Consider the following 21,265-nt stretch of genomic DNA (forward strand, 5'->3'; position numbering starts at 1 on the left):
TCTTTTTGTCTATGGAGATGTTTTCAAACAGGATGAAAATACACATTTGGTTTACTAGTGATGATCATTCATAAGTTACATGCAACCCAGGTAGATCAGTTTCTAATTATAAGTCATTCATAAATACAAACCCAAATATTAGCAATTTTAAAGATTTGTATATACTGAATAACAGAGTAATTTTAATAAACAAAGACATCTCCAAGCCATTCTTCTGAAAAGAATTATGAGAAAATCAGCACCTCAAAATATTTTTTGAAGGTGAGACTGAACAAAAAAAAGGAATGCTTTAATGAAATAAAACACACACTTTAACTCATAGAAACCATTTAATTTGAATATTTAGTAGCTTTACTGAAATATAATTCATATACTATAAATTTCACTCATTTAAAGTGTACAAATTCATAGATTTTAGTATATTCAGAGTTGTGCAATATCACTACAATCTAATTTAAGATCACTGTCATTAGTCCAAAGAGAAACCTTGTACCTATTAGTGGTCACAATCCATCCCACCCAACCACTTATCCCTGTCAAGCCCTAAGCAAACACTACTCCTTTTGTGTCAGTATAGATTTTTCTAACCTGGACATTTCATTTGAATGAAACCATTGAATATGTGTACTTTTATTACTGGCTAAGTTCACTTAGCATAATGTTCTTGAGGTTCATCCACGTTGTCGCATGCATCAGTACTTCATTCCTCTTTATTGCTAAATAATATTCTACTATATGGAAATACCACATTTTGTTTACCTATTTATCAGTTAATGAACATTTGGCTTTTTTCTACTTTTTGGATATCATAAGTAATGCTGCTATGGAAATTTGCATACAAGTGTTATATGAACACATGTTTTCACTTCTCTTAGGTAAATACCCAAGAATGGAATTATTGAGCCATGTGGTACTCTCTGTATAAACTATGGAGGAATTACTAAAGTCTTTACAGAATGACTGCCACATTTTACATTTCTACCACAATGTATGAGCTTTTTAATTCCTCCACATCCTTGACAATAATTGTAGCCATCTGGTAGATATCTAGTAGTATCTCAATGTGGTTTTGGTTTTCCAATGATTTTGTTCATTTCTTTAATGACTAGTGATTCTGAGCATCTTTTCATACGGTTATCTGCTTTTAGAGAAATGTTTTAAAAATGCTTTGCTCATTTTTCCATTTTGTTGTTTGCCTCCGTTGTTGTTGTAAAACTTCTTTATATATTCTGAATACAAGTGCCTTATCAGATATATGATGTGCAAATATTCTCCTATTCTGTGGGTTCTTTTGCTTTCTTGATGTTATTTACAACAAAAAGTTTTAATTTTGACTAAATCCAATTTATCTATTTTTTTTCCTTTGTCACTTATGCTTTCAGTGTCATCTCTAAAAGATCATTGCCTAACCCAAGGCCATTAGGTGTTACTTCTATGTATTTTTCTAAGTGTTTTATAGTTTTAGCTATTACGTTTAGGCCTATGACCCATTTTGAGTTAATTTTTGTGTATGGTATGGCATGGTGTCCAATTTTTGTGTATGGTGTGGCTATCTAATTTTCTCATCTCTATTTGTTGAACAAACTTTGTTTTTGACATTAAATTTTTTTATCACCATCACCCCATTGTAACAATGCTTCTCCCTTGATTGTTATTGGAGGCCAGTTAGGGATCCTGGGCTTCTCTTACCATCTGATAGTAATGAGGCAGTGCCCCCCCACCACCACTTTCCCTGCTCAGGCAGTCTCAGAAAAAAGCCAATTAAACAGGATATTTAAATAGGACCCAGAATCTCACAACATAAAATGAAATTATACAAGTTGCAACAAAAAAAATCATTCATCAGGGCCAGCCTGGTGGCATAGTGGTTAAGTTCACACACTACTTTGGCAGTCCAGGGTTCACAGGTTTGGCTCCCAAGTGTGGAACTACATATCACTCATCAAGCCCTGCTGTGGCGGCATCCCACATACAAAATAGAGGAAGATTAGAATGGATGTTGGCTCAGGGACACTCTTCCCCAAGCAAAAAGAGGAAGATAGGAAACATTTTAGCTCAGTACCAATCTTCCTCACCAAAAAGAAAAAAACATCATTCATCATACTAAAAACCAACAGGAGCTCAAACTGAATGAAAAAGGCAAAAAATGAATGCCAACACCAGATTACAGAGATTTTAGAATCATCTGACAAAGATTTTAAAGGGGCCATGATAAAAAATAATCCCTCAACAAATACAAACACACATGAAACAAATTTTAAAAATTTTAAATGTTAGCAAAGAATGCAAAAGTCTCATCAAAGATTAATGGAACATATAAAGAAGAATCAAATAGAAATGTTAGACACAAAAAGTACAATAATTGAAATCAAAAGCTCAATGGATGGGCTCAACAGTAGAATGGAGGGAACAGATGAAAGAATGAAGGAACTGAAGATAGAAAAGAAATTACCTAATCTGAACAACACAGAGAAAGTAGAATAAAAAATTTAAAAATGGACAGTGCATCAGGGACCTGTATGATTAAAATAAAGGATTTAACATTTATGTCATTGGAGTCATGAAATGAGAAGAGAAAGAGAGTAGGGCTAAAGAAATACTCAAGGAAATAATGACCGAAAACTTCCTAAATTTGGCGAGATACACAAACCTACAGATTGAAAGAGTTGAGTAAACTCCAAACAGGACAAACTCAAAGAAAAACATGCCATGCAAATCATAATTAAACTGAAAACTAAAAACAATCTTACAAGCAACCAGGGGAAAAGGACACCTTGCCTATAGGTGAAAGTCAGCAAGAATGCAGAAGAACTCAGTAACACCACTGACCAACAAGAGGCAATCAATACTTACAGACCACTCTATTCATAACATTGGAATACACATTCTTTTCAAGTATCCAGGGATCATATACTAAGTTAGACCAGATCCTAGGCAATAAAACTTAATTTTGAATTGAAATCATCTAGAGTGTGTTCTCTGATCAAAATGAAATCAAACTAGAAATCAATAACAGAAGATTAACAGGAAAATCTCCAAACATTTGGAAACTAAACAACTCACTTCTATAATAACCATGGGTTAAAAAGGGAAATTCAAAGGAAATAAAAATACATTAAATTGAATGAAAATGAAGATACAATGTATCAACAGGTGTGGGATCCAGCTAAAGCAGTACTAAGACAGAGGTTGTATAGTACTAAATGCATGCGTTAGAAGAGTAAAAAAGTCCCAAATTAAGAATCTAAGTTCCTACCTTAAGAACCAAGAAAAAGAATAAAAGTAGCAAGGAAACAGAGTAAAAAGGCAACCCACAGAATGCGAGAAAATATTTGCAAACAATCTATCTGATAAAGGATTAATATCCAAAATATACAAAGAACTCCTGCAATTCCATAACAAAAAAACAATTAATTAAAAAATGGGCAAAGGACTTGGATATACATTTCTCCACAAAAGACATACTAATGGCCAACAGGTATATAAAAAGATGTGGAATATCACTAATCATCAGGAAAATGCAAATTCAAACCACAATTAAATATTGCCTCATACCTGTTAGAACAGTCATTATCAGAAAAACAGAAAATAAGTGCGACAAGTTATGTGGAGAAATTGGAACCATTGTGCCCTGTTGTCAGAATGTAAAATGGTGCAACCTCTATGGAAAACAGTGTGGAAGTTCTTCAAAAGATTAAAAATAGAACTGCTATATAATCTGGAAATCTCACTTATGGGTATTTATCCAAAAGAATTGAAGTCAGGATGTCAGATACTTGCACTCCCATGTTCATTGCAACGTTATTCATGATAACCAAGAAGTGTAAACAGTCTGATGTCCATCAAAGGATGAATGGATAAAGAAAATGAGGTATGTATATACAATGAAAATCAGTTTTAGAAAAGAAGGAAATCCTGACATACACTACAACATGGATGAAACTTAAGTATATTATGCTAAGGGAAGTAAGAGAGTCACAGAAGGGCAAATACTACATGATTCTACGTGTAAGAGTTACCTAAAGTAGTTAAATTCATAGAAGCAGAAAGAATGGTGGTTGTCAGGGCAAGGGAGATGGGGAAATTAGAAGTTATTGTTCAATAGGTATAGCATTTCATTCATACAAGATGAAGAATTTCTAGAGATCTGCTGCACAACCAAGTGAAAATAGTTAATAATATAGTACACTCGAAAATTGGTAAGAGGATAGACTTCATGTTATGTGTTGTTTACCACAATAAAAAAAGGCTAATTGCTACTAAGTTCTTTACAAGTCTTTATCATACAAGTACTGTGTGTCAATAAAAATGTGAACTCTTGATGGTGAAAAAAAAAGTCATGTCAATATAATTGGGCACAAAAGCCCAATAGCAGTCGATAAACACAGGAGTGAAAAAAGGTAAAAAGTAAACAGAGTGTGAATGTTTGTCTATCATGGAACACGGTTAGCACAGAAGAAAACAAAAGAAATTTAAAATCATAAAAAATACTGTACAAATAGTCATTGCATTGTTCTGTACTGTGTAGGAAAGGTAAAATATGGGCGGAAAGAAAAAAAGAGAAAAACATTTAATAATCTATATTATTCACCAAATTCTTGTTGACAATATGACCCAAATTACATAAATTTTTATTTATCAAGTATAAATTAACTGTTTAATTTTAAGCGGACACTAAAAGTTAAGATGTGAAAAATACAATGTAAGGCATTCATACATTCAAAGACTGAATCTATGGAAAGTTGCAATGCCAAATTTATTTATTTTTTGTGAGGAATACTGGCCTTGAGCTTACATCTTTTGTCAATCTTCCTCTTTTTGCTTGAGGAAGATTGTCACTGAGCTGACATCTGTGCTAATCCTCGTCTATTTTATGTGGCACACCACCATAGGATGGCTTGAAGAGTGGTGCTAGGTCTGCGCCCAGGATCCAAACCTGTGAACCCTGGCCCACCAAAGTAGAGCAAGCTAACTTAACTACCATGCCACCAGGCCAGCCTCACAACACCAGTTTTTGAGATGAGCTTTCCATAAACACACACCGAATTGTCTAGATTAAGTTTTGCCTTTGTGTATTCTCTCAGCAAGGTGTGCTTATCCCAATCACAGCAGTTACCATAGTCTATACTAATAATAATCTATACTTCCCTACTGTCTCATGTTGTAGTTTGTCAGTTCCATGAAGACAGACTAGGATAATGTCCTTTTTATCGTTTTATCCCTAAGGCATGACATTTGTGATGAATAGGTGAACAAAAAAGGTAGAAAGATTATCAAAGGAGATGAGTGGAAAGGCGACGATGTTTCACATGTACTATAAAGAGCAATAAGGAGTTGTGAATTTATGAGAACAATGAGCTATAAAGAATAAGCAAAACAGGGGCCGGCCTGGTGGCGCAGCGGTTAAGTGCCCACATTCCCCTTCTTGGCGGCCCGGGATTCACCAGTTCGGATCCGGTGTGCAGACATGGCACGGCTTGGCAAAAGCCATGCTGTGGCAGGCAGGCATCTGGCATATAAAGTAGAGGAAGATGGGAATGAATGTTAGCTCAGGGCCAGTCTTCCTCAGCAAAAAGAGGAGGATTGGCAGCAGATGTTAGCTCAGGGCTAATCTTCCTCAAAAAAAAAAAAAAAAGGAAAGAATAAGCAAATCTATTTCATTTAGAAATGTATATACGAAAGGCAAATATGGCTTACCAATGAACAACCAGAAACCTAAGCAATTATGTCCTAAAAGAGAAGGGAGAAAAGGTCAAATATCCATTAAAAAAATATGTGAAGGATAAGGAGAAGCAATTCATAAAAGAATTATGAATGAGTGAGAAGCACACAACAAAATATTTTATCCCAAGAGTAATCAGAGAAATGCAAAATAAGATATTAATGTAACATATTTTGCCTTGCAAAATTTGCCTTGCAAAAAGTCTAGTGTTGCCAAAATCGGGGTTGGAGATGGGAAACTTCAAAACCTGGTGGTAGCAGCAGAAATTTTTACATTTATTGAGGATGGTTTGGCTATAGCTATCTGAATTTAAAATTCAGGACTCCAATTTTTGCAATTCCATCTGAAGGATATTTCACACAAGCTCACAAGGGTGTACATCTAAAGTTTCTCTTCACATTTTTTAAACTACAAAAAATGAAGCCATTGATAGGAGATATGTTAAATAAATTGGAGAACAGTCATAACAAGTGCCACATAGCTATGTAGTCATTGAAAAAGAATGTAGTACAATTATACATGTGGATTCAGAATATAGTGATATTGTACAAAAATAAACAAAAAGATTCAGAAAATATGCATAATATGACTGACTGTATTTGTAAAAAATATACATGCATAGAAATATGCATATATCTGCATGTGCCTAAAAATGGCCTGGAAAAGTGAACACTAAGCTGATAAGAACAACTAATCTTGTTAAGCATAAGTAAATGTGGGGAGATTTTGTTTTACTTTCATAAGCTCTATTTACTTCTGATTTTTTTTGTTGAAGATTATAAATCTGTTGGAAAAATGTGCTCTATTATTATGAATAATGTGATGTTTAATCAAACAAATATAAACAAAAGTGAAAATAAAATGAAGAACACAGACAAGAAAGCTTAAAAATAGGCGTAATTTCTAATTTGCCTGGGGGAAAAAAGGAAAAGAAAAGGATTGAAATGCATGAATCAGCAGGCCATTGAAGAATTAGTGGACAAAGCTGAGCATGTGTTTTTAGGACATATGTCCTTTTTCTAAAAGCATCAGGGTTACGGGGCTTGAGGATATATAAAACAGCCCACAGATCAGATTGTAGCTGAAGGGATTCACGCTTGCATTTAGTTATGAAGTTCAAATTGGAAGCTGTTCAGGCAGGAAACTAATAGAAATGGATGATAGCTAATTAACCTAAGGCTTCAAAGTAATTGCTCTGCAAGAAGCAATTTCAAAGGGACCTTCCTTCTTTTTGTTTTTGAAAATCATAAAATGCCCTATTTGACTTTTGGTGAATGAGCAAAAGTATATGTATCCATGCAAATATTGATTTTTGTAGAACTTCTAACTTCCCCAGCTCCTGGTAAGTTTTTAAAAGGCCAAAAGAATCACAAGAACCGGGCTTCATATCACATACTGAATACCCTGGCTGAGGATTTTGCCATTTATGGAGATAATCAGTAGACTCCTGAAGTAAATATGGCTAGGCAGATAGAGTTGTACTGATTAGCTCAGCCCTGTGCCACTTTCCTCACCGCTAGAGTCAGACAAGTCATCTACTCCAGAGCACACAGCTGTTTGACAGAGAAGTGACTTCCCTAGCAAAAGCAAGGTGCTCTTGTGAAGAGTGTGGAACGACTGCACAACATCCCAAATCAGCCTCTGTTTGCCACAATCTACAACTCTGGCTTCCCATTTTCCATGTGTGGTTCCTCACACTTTTCAAAAATATCCATAACTATATAACCTATACTCATTCTGTCTCAGTGAAAGGAGCCCCAAATTTCCTGCATTTCCACATCCAGTTCCAAATACAGATAATTTGAGTAGTATGGAGTTCTCCCCCTAACTTAGCTCAGTATCTCTGACTTATAGCTTCCTGGCGCTTAAGGTTCATGTACGACCCACAGATGTGGAAATGGCATCTGGGTGAAGAATTCTCATCAGACTTCTAGATCTAAGGTTTAATTGCATATAGACTAGTCTGGATACATCTGAGGACCATCTTCTCTGGCCAGTGTATAAATTTTAGGGTTTTACATTACCCAAGATGACTACAGAATATTATATATTCATAAATAAAGCCCTCAAGAAACATGGCAAGTTTTCGAAGGCTCTCCAAGAGACAAGCTCTCAATAATTTAGGCCTGCCGTAGAATTAAGATGGAAGTTCTTACGATGGCTGCTGTCAGTGTTCCAGGATTCAATTTTTCAATATATTTTCTCCCCAACCTGAGGTTTCACTCTGATGCGCTTATTTTCAGATTGTGTCCATCCTGGACCAACCACTCGGTGTGAAGACACAGCAATTACACAGATTTTGTTCTAGGTCTGAGTCGTTTATCCCTCTGCTAGAATCAGATCAGGACAGATTTTCCTAAAGCACATAGGCTACATGACAGAGACACGGATACACAAAAAAGTTAGCATGCTTTACCAATAAAAACTGCAGTTAATTTTTTAAGACCCAAAATGCATACTAAAATCATTAAATTTAATGTGGTTTTTACATGTATACAATTAGGTGGGAAACTACCTTAGGGAAGATATGGTGTTCTAGGATTGTGTCTGTCTATTGGATCACGTAATGGATAATGAATCAGAAGTGTAAAGGATTTTATTTCATCAACCAGTTTATAGTTACTAACCACAAGATGTATGATATGAGAAGACTTCTAGCATTGTGCTACCTATGTTTTGCCTTTTAAAAAATAATTTTGATAATTTACCTAGTTCTGAAACTGTCATTTACAAAATTATTGTAACATGAGTCTTGGAAAAATAAAAGGCCTTTTCAAAATACGTCACCTGGATTCTTCTTGTTTTATATAATATTAATGTCTGTTTATTTGTCTTTTGTTGCAGGATTTATTTATACATGTGGTGGAACTTTAAAAGGACTTAATGGCACTATAGAGAGCCCTGGTTTTCCATATGGATATCCAAATGGTGCAAACTGTACGTGGGTAATAATAGCAGAAGAACGAAATAGAATACAAATTGTTTTTCAGTCATTTGCTCTAGAAGAAGAATACGACTACTTATCCTTATATGATGGACATCCTCATCCTACAAACTTTAGGACAAGGTTAGTGTATTTTGAATGGAAAAATGAAGGGAAAATATTTTATGGGTAAAAGTAGTTTATTTTAAAAAGGATGTTTAACATTTATGATGCAATTATAATAAAGTCATATTCACCATCTAATTATTATTCATTTGGAAATATATCATCCCATGAACAAATTAGCTTGGTATTTCTGACTTCCTGATACTAGTATGTTAATATTATCTCTGAAAAAACTGAATATAAATTGAATTGTGACCTCTTTAGAGAGCTTAAAGGTATTTTGTTTTCTAAATACTTATCTCCAGGCTTCATTCTTTAAGGGCATAACTTTTAGTAAAGTGAACGCATACCATGTAATGTGTCTTTTGTTGGTATGTACCCAATTTTAATATACAGTAATATGCAAAGATACTTACAAATCTATATTCATATGATAGCAAAACACATTAATTTTAGATAACGTGAATGGGTTTATAAGATCTAAATATCTTAAAAATAGAATCTTTCATGTCACTAACTGGGATATTTACATTTCTGTCCGTACAAATGAAGTTATTTATTTTTAGGCTAGTTGATAAAGTAGACATGACAATTATCTGGCACCCTGACTGTTATTTAAATGGTTCCCAGAATTTCTTTTTGGCAAATAAGATATCTAAACACATGAAGTATTTTGGCTGTCATATCAAAAACTCCTTTTAAGCATAGATCAACTCTAATTCAACCAACAAATTCAAAATACCAAATATTACATATGTCATTTAGTCCTAAATTTTTATCAATGTATGAATATTTTTCTTTAACTGTAGTAAACTGTTTTATTAACTTATAATTCAAAATATTCTAAGCAGATAACCTGTAAGAATTAAAGACTGTTTACACACTTGCTTATTTTTGAGCTATGATTCTGTGATTCTGTTACTCTTTCTAGTAGTTGATACTGTGTATTTGCCTTCCTGATTTACAGGAAGCAGATTATCAACATTAAATTTTTATATTTTCATCAGTCTTCCATATTCTTTTGCTTTGATTTTTCCCATTTTAAATAAAAATCTGATATATATTATCTTTCCACTTTTAGTAGGAAATCATATAATGTAGGGGGGGAAATGATGGACCAGGAGGTAAGATTTGAATTACAGTGTTAGACTTGTTGCTCACCAGCTGTTTGAGCAATCCATGCCACTTGTTTGTGCTTAAACTGGAAGATGGTAATAATAAACAGAATGTGTTCCACCTCTCCATACTCTTCTGAATATCTCATGAGAAAATACGTATGAAACAGCTGCATGAATATAAGATCTTTTAGTACACATTTGAACTGTTTCCAGGCAGAACAGTTAAAAATACCTGAGTTGTTTCAAACTACACATCTATGCAAAGAAAAGGTCACTAGATTGATTATAGGTTAGGTTCTATATATTTTTTTGCTTTAAATTCATTTACTGAGCATTTCTAACTTCTTCTTCTTCTTCCTTTTACACTGCTAAACTCTTTTAGTATTCATCTGTTTCAAAAATATACAGCATGGTAGACACACCTGATAGTGTTATTTCATCATCATTGCCAGTTCATTAAAAGCTGGATGTCCTTTGTTAATGACATAGCACTAAGTCAAGACAGAAACCACACCACATGACACATGACACTGTGTGTGCCTGTGTGCTTGCCTGCACTAGTGGGTGAGTGTGAAGGTGTGCGTATCTCCCTTCATCTGCACACATCCAATCAGATTACAGGCTGTAAGAGAAAAAGGAAGATGCTTTTTAGACTTTCAAGTCAGCTAAATTGATGTATATAAAAGTAAAAATACAAAGACTTTTTATATTTTCTTTATATAACCAATGTATGCTATATAATTGGTGTAAATATAAAAAAGAAATAAAGCTCTCTAAATGTTATCTGGTAGTTCCTGTCAATTCACTGATAGCATTATTTATACAAGGATCTATTCTCTAAATCTCCTTGAAAATGAGAAAATGCATTTTTATTTCACCCTCATTCTTTTTTTTAAACAATTGTGGCCTCTGGGAAGTCAAAAGCCTGTCAGATGGTGAAAATAAACTTACTTTTCTCATTCTTTCTTTCCTAAACTGTAAATGAGGGATAATAACACAATTCACGGAGATTTTATGAGGATTTTAATGTTATGAAAGCTCAATAAATCTAATCTTTAGCATTTATTGATTCCCCTGTACTTGACACTGTACTATTTCGTATTCATCATATTTAACTTCTCCCCTACTCAAACAATGTGAAAAGATTTCTATTACTATCATCATCGTTTTATAATTTGGAAAATCATACTTACATTGCTAGCCCAAGGCTAACATTGTTAAAAGTAGCAAGAGGCAAGATCATCATTCCAACCTAGATTTCTCTGAATTCAGAGCTTAAGCTTGTAAAAAAATAAATAAATAAAAACCCAAGCAAAACAAAAATATATATACACACATATATAAAATCTCTATGATTTATATTCTGATATATAAATTAAAGACTATTTCTCTTACCCGTATTAGATAAAATTTAACGAATAAGAAATAAAAACAAATATTTTTAAACACATAACATATGAAGATATAAACAGATAAATTACACATTTATTCCAGTTTATTTTATGAACTCTATTCTAATATATACTCCATAGCATTTTGCTCAGTGTGAATGTAAAATGCATCTATTGGTCTTTATGCTTAAAGAAATACTGTAGCTAATGTTACAGCTGATTTTAACTAGAAAGACAGAAAAAAATCCAATGTGTACCCTGCAGCCCCTTCCAGACTGTGTTTACATGCAGTCAGCTGTTTGACTAGAAGCTGAAACTGCTGCTGATAGTCTGATTCATTTTTGTGTGTCTCTGACTCACTGTTTTCTTGCTTTTTGTTTCTCTCACATTCTCACTTAATACATGTCCTTATGGTATGTCTGCTGTTCTCTATCTTTCAGAATTTGATACTTATCTTTTATTACTTTCCATGAGCTCCAATAATTTTTTTTTTTTAGGATAGCTTGCTATACTTGCCTCGTAATAATACAGAAATATGGTTTGTAGGTCTTGTCATTCTTGCCTGTATAAATAGAGAGCTATATTGGGTTTGGTAAGCACAATTTCATATTTTTACACTATTCTCTGAAACTCCAATTATTGATTATCCTGCTTGTCTTCCTGTTTTCTTATTAATTAAATAAAAATTGATATTCTTGGCTCAATGTGACACTTGCCTCAACACACCACTAGAGAATTCCTTTATAGTTATACCTTTAGCTTAGAACAGATTCTGGTGCGTTTAAAACAAATTTAGTCTATGTGATGCCTCAGGGAATTGTAAGGTTCGCGTACTTTTTGTTTGCTGCAGTTGTATTTTTTCAATAAGAAAGTTATCCCAAAACGTAAAAAAAAAAAAAATCACCCTTAACTTCATGAAGCAGAGATGGACATATTATAAATTTAGGATCATACTGTATATGCTATTTTATGTCCATATTTAAGCTCCCTACATTAAAATATACATATTTCACATATGACTAGAACTTTTGTAAGCATCAACTTATTGGATGCTTATATTTAATCATACTGTAATTCAATTAATTATTCTCCTATTATATTTTTTATTCTTCCTTTCATAATTAATTCAGATATGAGCATCAGCATTATTTCAGATATCAACATCAGGATTAATTCAGATAACAGCGTCACATCACCACCCCTAGGTAAAAAGTATTCTGGAAAAAGAGGACTCCGTTCCAACCTCAGTCATGGAAAGTGGCACAGAGAGGGCTAAGGACTGGTCGGTCAATAGACAAAATATATGCCAAAACATTTTTATTCATACTTTTTATTTTACTGTTAAAAACAATGTTAGGTTTTAAGAATGTTTAATTTTCTAAATAAATTACTTTTAAAGTTGTAATTGAGAAAAGAAGAGGTATGTAATTTAAGATAGCTAAAGTTTATGTTGTTGTCACTTCCAACTATGACTATGACCTTATGATAACTACCTCCTCTTTTTTTCAATTACAATTTTAGCAATAATTTATTTATACTTGATGCTTACTTATTTGTAAGTTTCCATGGAATATCTTTTCCATTCCTTCACTTTGAACTTACGTATCTCCTTAAAGCTGAGTGAGAAAAATTACAAACGTATTATATTGCAAATAGCATCAAAATAAGCAATGTGTTGATATAAACTCAACAAGTGTTATATAGAATGCATGTGATTAAAAAAGTTGTAATCCAGGCTAAAAGATGTAAAGTAAGAAAATAAAGAGCCGAACTATATTCATGGGTAAAATGACCACATTTTCTAAAGCTCTCGTTCTTTGAAATTGCAATACAAATGTGTTACAATTATAATACAATTGTAATATAAAACGCATAATGTATTTTGAGTTACTTGAAAAAAACGATACAATAGTTTGTCAAACTATCACATGAAAGTAACCAGGAAAATATTTAAATATAATGAGAGTTTAAACTGCAAGATAAAAATGTGCAATGGAAAACAATAATTAGAATGTGGTATTGGCCGATGTAAGAACAGAAGACATTTGGAACAAATCCTGTATGAATTCGGAAAAACAGGAGAAGATTAAATCACAGATTTTAGGAGAAACGTGAGAGATATTTTCTATCATTATAAAATATGATAAAAAATATAAAGAAAATGATTGTACAATATGATTCCATGAGTAAAAACAATAAATAAATAAATAAAATTCTATGATAAGAATATACTTCAAACGAAATAAATACTTAATTACCAGAGGAAATTATTTGCAAGATTTATAAAACACAAAGGCTTGATGTGTTTAATATAAGTAATTTTTAGAAATTAGTATGAAAATTAAAGTCATACAAATAGAAATGTATAAAATATGAGCAGAAAGTTCACAAAAGAAAAAATTCTAAATGCTAATATACTATAAGAAACTAGAAAAAGCAAATCTTGCTAGCTATCAGAAAAAGTAAATGAAAGTAACTATGTAATACTTTCCAAATGTAAAATTGTTAAGACCTAGAAATTTTAAACACTGTCGTTGAAGATACTTTCCTGCATGAGTAGTAGGAATGTTAGTCTGGGCAAGGTTTCTAAAGGATAATTGCATTAGGTTTCAAATAAATTTATCTTAAATAAAACTTTTTAAATGTCTCCTTCTCCAAATTAGATACAGATTTTGTTTGCTTTGTTTAAAGCAGCGAAATCACGAATGTTTAAGATAGAGATTGATTAACAACCAGTGGAGAAAGTCCAACAATGAGAAAGCAAGTCTTACAAGAACATTTTATGGATGGGGAAAGAGTTCACAACATATTACTAGCTAGAATAAAAAATGGACTATAAAACAGTATGTATGATAACATAAGATACCATGTGCATGTGTGTCTGTATGTTTGTGTATTTATGAAGGATTTACTCCCAAATGACACTCTGGTTATCTCGTGGTGATGGGGTTATGAGGATTTTTTTCCTTTTTTTTTTTTGCTAGTCTTTGGTTACTAAGATTTTTACTTTTACTATCCAGTGGCACTAGAAAAAATTAATAATCTGGTTCCTTTATATCTCTTCCACATTTCAAGAATATTTTTCTAATATAGATCATTTAATGATTTAGAGTTTAAATTTCAAACTGGAAGAGATGAACATCATTATAAAAATGAGCTTTGACTGTAATTCCACTGTCAATAATTTAGACCTTCAAATAAATCAAAACTATATCATGACTTTATTTTTTATTTTTGAGGAAGATTAGCCCTGAGCTAATATCTGCCACCAATCCTCCTCTTTTTGCTGAGGAAGATTGGCTCTGAGCTAACATCCATGTCCATCTTCCTCTACTTTATATGTGGGATGCCTACCACAGCATGTGTCCAATGCATAGATCCGAAGCAGTGAACCCCTGGCTACCGAAACAGAGCACAAGAATTTAACTGCTGCACCACTGTGCCAGACCCATGAAACTTTATTTTTGAACTTTTCAAATTCACAGTCTAAGTTTACATATTTAAATAACAATTAAAAAGGAATTATGAAGAACAAAAGTGCTTTTTAAAGTTAAAAGACATGACATGCAAACAATTATGTGTTAAAATTATTTAATTTTTTCTAAACAATTCTTTCTTTTATTGTGCAGATAATGGCCCTAAATCAATAAGAGTAAACTTTAAGTATACATACTTACATATGCCCATCTTGTCCTCAATGTTGACTAAAAAAGTAAACATTGAATTATATAAATTATTAAATACTTTATTAGAAGTGAACTGTATTTTAAAATTGAGGCATAAGTTTTCTACAGCTCAATACTCACATCTTGAGTGTACAGTTAAATAAGTTTTGACAAACTATACATAAACTCATGTAACCCACAACTTTATTAATATATGAATACGCTCATTACCCCAGAAAGTTCTGTCATATTCCTTTCCGGTCAATCACTACACCTTCCCAGATTACTACCGTACTAATTGATTTCGTCATGGATTAGTTGCGGCCTTCTAAATATTCATATAAATTGAATGTTACAATATGTATTGTTTTGTTTCTGGTCTTTTTCACTCAGCATGTTTTTGAGATTCACCCACATTGTGCATGTCAACAGTTTGTTCCGTTTTGTTGCTGAGTACATTTCATTTCATGAATTGTTTACTTTCCTGTGAATGAACATTTGGATTGTTTTAAGTGCTGGGCTACCCTGAATAAAGATATAATGAAGATTCGTGCACAAGTCTTTTTGTGGATGTATTTTCATTTCTCTTGGACAAATACCTAGTAGTGGAATTGTTGGGGTTGCTGGGTAAGCATATGTCTAATTTCATTAAAAAATACTCCCAAACAGGTTTCCAAATGTTGCCCATTTTATATTCTGTCATCACTGTATGAGATTTCTGATTGCTCAACATTTTCACCAACATTTGAGGTTGTCAATCTGTACTGTGTTTTTATTTTGCATTTCTGTGGTGACTAATGATATTGAGCACTTTTTCATGTGCTTATTCACCACTTATTGATATATCTTATGAAGTGTCTGTTCAAATATTTTGCCTATTTTTAATTGCATTCTTTCATTTGTCTTGATATCATTGTGTCTTTATGCAATGTTTATATCATTTTTGACAAATATACACATTGCAAATGGTTTCTTCCAATCTATGGCTTGCTTTTTCATTTTACTACACTATCTCTAGATGTGCTGAAGTTTTTAGTTTTTACAAAGTCCAATTTATTACTATTTATTTGCTAGTGCTTTCTATGTAGTCTGGTAAATATTTGCTTATCCAAAGATGGAAAGATATTCTCTTGCATTTGCTTCCGAAGCTTTAAAAACAGACTTTATGTTTAGGCCTATGATAAATCCTGAATGTATGAAGGAGTCTCCTCCCCAGCACTTTAATTTACTAAAGACTTATTACATTGCCACAGGGCATGCAAGCGAATTAGAAAAAAAGCCAATTAAAATTTTGATGCACCTTAGGCAGTTAATGACTCTTCTCCTTAGATATCATTGCTCACTTTGGAGTATTCAAATTAATGATTGGATAGATCTCAAGGACAGATGGGGTTTCTAGAACTTTTTGTCAACATAAAAGACTCTTTCAAATCTGAGTAAGGCAAGGATTCAAGAGTATACACAATCATTTGTTGTTTATACTAGGCATGTGGCCAAAAAGAATTGAGGTGGCTTTTAGTGAAGAAACAGACTAAATTAAATCATTAAAACAGGAGTTAAAACATAAAACAAAAGATGTCAACAAGCAAGTTTAAACACTTTGTTCCATGGATTATATTTATTCAATGTTTTATTGTAAGTCCGTGAAAGGTTTACTTCCTTTAGCCTGCTTGATATCCTAAAGCAAACCACATATGGTGTTATAAGTCACTAACTAGCAGTATTTCTTGTGCAAGTCACTCACTCTCCACAAACTTTCATTTTCTCATCTGTAAGATGGCATAATCAAAATGCCTGCTTGACTATCACAGAGAGCAACTTGATGTCCTAATAAATATAAATGTTTTTAATAACCAAAAATTTCATACAGCAATCTAAAACCTTAAGGAAATTTTTAGATTAGGTATGCCAGATTAACTCTTTGTGGATTCAATTAGATTTGTTAATATGTAGATATTGTAAGGGAAGCTACAGATAGTCTCTGTTAAAAACCAATATTTTCTGAATAAACACTCTGTGTCAGGCTATTTATATACAACTCTCATAATATCATTTCAGGTATTATTCCCAATACTATTACACAGATGAGAAAATTATATTTCATGAGTATTAATAACTTCTCCAAGATAACAAAATTAGGTTTTCAAGAGACTGAAGTTTGCATTTAAATAGGTTAGAACACAGCTCATTAGTTACATGTATTTACATTTTTCAACTATACCACTTTTGAATGATGGATTAGAAAATTTACTTTAGACAACTATAGAATCAGATAACTTTTACTGAACACTTATTTAATAAAGTCATTTTATTAAATCTAAATTAAATGGTCAACAACATTAAAGGGTATAAGAAAAGGACCCATATTTACAGCAGGATCACTTTTTAAAAAAAATCACCTATTTGCTGTTATGAAGTGACCCTCCTTCCAAAGACATATTTCTGTCACAGAAATGATTGCATAAAAGAGAACTCTTCCTTCATAGATGTTTCCAGTTTGATGTTCTTAAGATAGCTAAAAGATATTGAGCCCACGTAGAAAAATAATTGGATTTATCAACATAAAAAATATGTAATTAAGTACACGGCCATGCAGGTGATCTTTTTAGAAATATCAAAGACATTTAAATTGTATTTTTATGAAAAGAAGTCACAAGTTAACTATAAATAAATTCAAAAATGTTATTTAAAAATCTTTAACTTGCATTGATTTTATAAAAGATTATAATACTAATTTGGGCGAAAGTTTGGGACGACAAAAAGAAACTAATTTCAAGAATTCAAGAAACAGGTAATAATTTTGCAAATAATCTTCTCACTAATCTTGGAAGATAGAAGGGGTCATAAGTTTGTATACAGATATACACCAAATGTAAGAACTTTGCAAAGTCTGGTGATAAAATATTGTTATCTTCAAACTATATTAAAATCAATGTATTGTATGTATATTATATATTTGCTTCAGATTTGCTTTTTTGAGGTGTTTTAAAATCAAAATAAAATTTCAGAATACTAATATATGACACTTTGAATGGTGGACAGAAAGGCTAAAAACATGCATAGAAGATGGAAACTTGCCACAGAAACTACCAGTATATTTGTGGTTATTTTTAAAATGCATGGACCAATTTCAGCAACCTCATTTCATTCATTTTAAAAATAAGGTTTTCTAATTACAAAAGTCAAGTTATTTCTGGATGAGATGTGATCACTGAAAATACTCAACAAAAGAAAAGTGATATTAATACAACCCACTACCATACCAGATCTCTTAGGAAACTGGGTACAAAGACAAGATATACTAGAGGCAAATATGGGAATAACAGAAGTTATTTTGATTATATGAATATTTATTTATATATATTATATTTATTTGATGGGAGATGATCGTATTTCAGCCTAATAGGAATAATTCAGTAAAGAAGAAATTTTAATGATGTAGAAAGAAAAAGAAAAAGAAACAGTTGCTAAAATGTGTCCATAAGCAAGGGGAGATGGGGTCCAGTGCACACAGCAAGAAAGTGGACTTAGAATGGGAAGCTCATTCATAAGGACGTGCTTTCTTAGGCGTTACCCTCCATGGTCACAGCTGAAGTGAATATTCTGGGGTGTGTCTTTTTTGCAGGCTGCAGAAGTTCCTGCCTGTTCAAGTCTGTGTTAAGCCTCACTCAAAAGTTGATTTTTATCCTGGTTTGTGATGCATTAGGCAATATAGTTTCCATAATAACTTAGTAAGCCTATGATCTTTTTTTTTTTAAAGATTTTTTTTCCTTTTTCTCCCCAAAGCCCCCAGGTACGTAGTTGTATATTCTTTGTTGTGGGTCGTTCTAGTTGTGGCATGTGGGATGCTGCCTCAGCATGGTTTGATGAGCAGTGCCATGTCCCTGCCCAGGATTCGAACCAACGAAACACTGGGCCACCTGCAGCAGAGCAAGGGAACTTAACCACTCGGCCACAGGGCCAGCCCAAGACTATGATCTTTTTGCTTTTCTTGAGCTCCATATGTCAGTAACTACATACAAAGTTTTTGGTTTTCTTTTCTAAATATAATTCTAAAATAGGTTTTATTTATTTTTCCTCCATCATCTTTTTTTTCTCTCTCTCTCAAATTACTAGTGGATATCCTGAAGTCATGAAACATGAGAATTTATGGGAAGATGGCACTCTTAATCTGATTGTTATTTCATAACTTTGAGGCTCGTTGTTCTCTGATCCTTTTTCAATCTTACTTAGTAATATTTGTATCCAGAAGAAATTGACGTTCCAGTTTTGGAAGGCCACTGTCTCTAATCTCCAGTCCTTTTGATCTCTGCTTGAAAACCAGCCAAATCTTGTTTGAACTCTGTCTGGTAATATATATCTGTATTGTAGAATATTTGTATGTACGTACAAATGTATTGTAACATATTTCTAAAGATAGCTAATATTTTCTCACACTCTTTCTGGCTTTTTCAGCCACCCTCTCTAGAATTAAAAGCTCAATAGGCTCAAGTAGACCCTCAAAATTATTGAAAAAGGAAAAATGCTTTACCAAATGCTGTGCCATTGCCTAAAATAGATCATTATATTTCCAGCCTGTGATACCTATTTCTTCAACACTTATTGCCTGACTGCTAAGGCATTGGCACATATTTTACACTTTTGTTATGGCAGTGTAACACTTAAATAGCTATTCCGCAAATATTTTACAAATAAGCACAAGCAGCAAAAAAAGGATAGAAAATTATTTTAGTTTTAACACTATCTTAATTTTAAAAAGAACTGTAAAATATTCTAGATTAAAAATAACAAGATGTTCCCGGAAGGTCATATGAATTCTTTTCCAAATGAAATAATTTTTTTCTGCCTCTGACGGACTGACAATACATCAATTAATATGCGTTCATTAAGAAAATATTCAGTGAGAAAAGGTGTTCTTTCCATTCCCATGAATGACTAACAAAGTTGACCACTTTTTATAAGCTTATCGGCCATTTGGATATCATGTTCCATAAAGTGCTGCTCACATCTTTGCCCATCTTTTTTGTTGGGCTGTCTACTTTCCTCTTAACAATATGTAGGAATTCTTTATATCTTGATAAGAGTTCTATCACTTTGTGCCTTGCCTTTTCATTTTCTTAACTGTATCTTTCAAAAAATGGGTGTTATTAATTTTAACGTAGTATAGTAGTATAATTTATCAAATATTTTCCTTGTTTTCCTTCATAATTAATCCTTTTGTGATTTATTTTGCTGTTTTTTACTTTTTTTAATAATTTTTTTTTTGAGGAAGATTAGCCGTGAGCTAACATATGCTGCCAATCCTCCTCTTTTGGCTGAGGAAGACTGGCCCTGAGCTAACATCCGTGCCCATCTTCCTCTAATTTATATGTGGGACGCCTGCCACAGCATGGCTTTCCAAGTGGTGCCATGTCTGCACTCAGGATCCGAATTGGGGAACCTCGGGCCACCAAAGCGGAACATGCAAACTTAAGCCCCCTGCCACCAGGCCGGCCCTGTGATTTATTTTGAAACCTTCGCTTCTTCCAGGCTACAAAGATATTTTCCTAGTATTATTATTTACTAACTTTTTTTAACATTTAGATACACAATCTGTATGGAATTGATTTTTGTGTATAGTGTGAAGTAGAGAGCAAGGTTTATATTTTTTGTTTTGTTTTTTATGTATGAGTATATACTTGATTCAGTACCATATATAGAAAACAATCTTTTCTCTACTGCAGCTCAGTTTATCACAAATCAAGTACCTATTTATGTGTGGTTCTTTTTCTGGACTTTCTATTTCACTGGTCTATTTGTTAACACTTGAAGTAATACCACACAGCCTTAAATACTATAGTTTTATAATAGGTAATGACATCTCATAGGGTATCTTCTCTAGCTTTGTGGTCATTAATTTCTTAAAATCAGCAATAGATATATGGCAGTTCTCTTCAATTTAATACACAGTCATGAACCGCATAACAACATGTCAGTCAATGATGTACTGCATATATGACTGTGGTCTCACAAGATTAGTACTGTATAGCTTAGGTGTGTAGTAGGCTATATCATCTAGGTTTGTGTAACTACACTCTATGATGTTCACACAATGACAAAATTGCCTAACAACATATTTCTCAGAACATATCCCTGTGGTTAAGTGGCACACGACTGTGTTAATTTAATAAAACATAATTTAACTGAAAATATATATTACAATTAATATTTAACAGAAAATGTTTTGTTCATTCTTATCAAGCATTTATGATGTGCTTGATATGCTTTTCTTGTCATAGCCTATAAGAAGGACAAATACAAGTAACGTGTTTAGTTTTATT

The 21,265-nt window shown here is 32.7% G+C and overlaps 1 protein-coding gene across 1 annotated transcript in view; it reads left to right on the plus strand.

The window, feature by feature from the left end:
• The window catches only part of CSMD3 (CUB and Sushi multiple domains 3), a 1,175,747-nt gene that overhangs the window by 126,954 nt on the left and 1,027,528 nt on the right, over window positions 1-21,265 (plus strand). The window contains exon 2 of the mRNA XM_046642300.1: window positions 8,567-8,789. Within this exon, the coding sequence (XP_046498256.1) occupies window positions 8,567-8,789 (223 nt within the window). The remainder of the gene's footprint in view (window positions 1-8,566; window positions 8,790-21,265) is intronic.

Source organism: Equus quagga, chromosome 16 (genome assembly GCF_021613505.1).
Source record: "Equus quagga isolate Etosha38 chromosome 16, UCLA_HA_Equagga_1.0, whole genome shotgun sequence".
Lineage (NCBI taxonomy): Eukaryota > Metazoa > Chordata > Mammalia > Perissodactyla > Equidae > Equus > Equus quagga.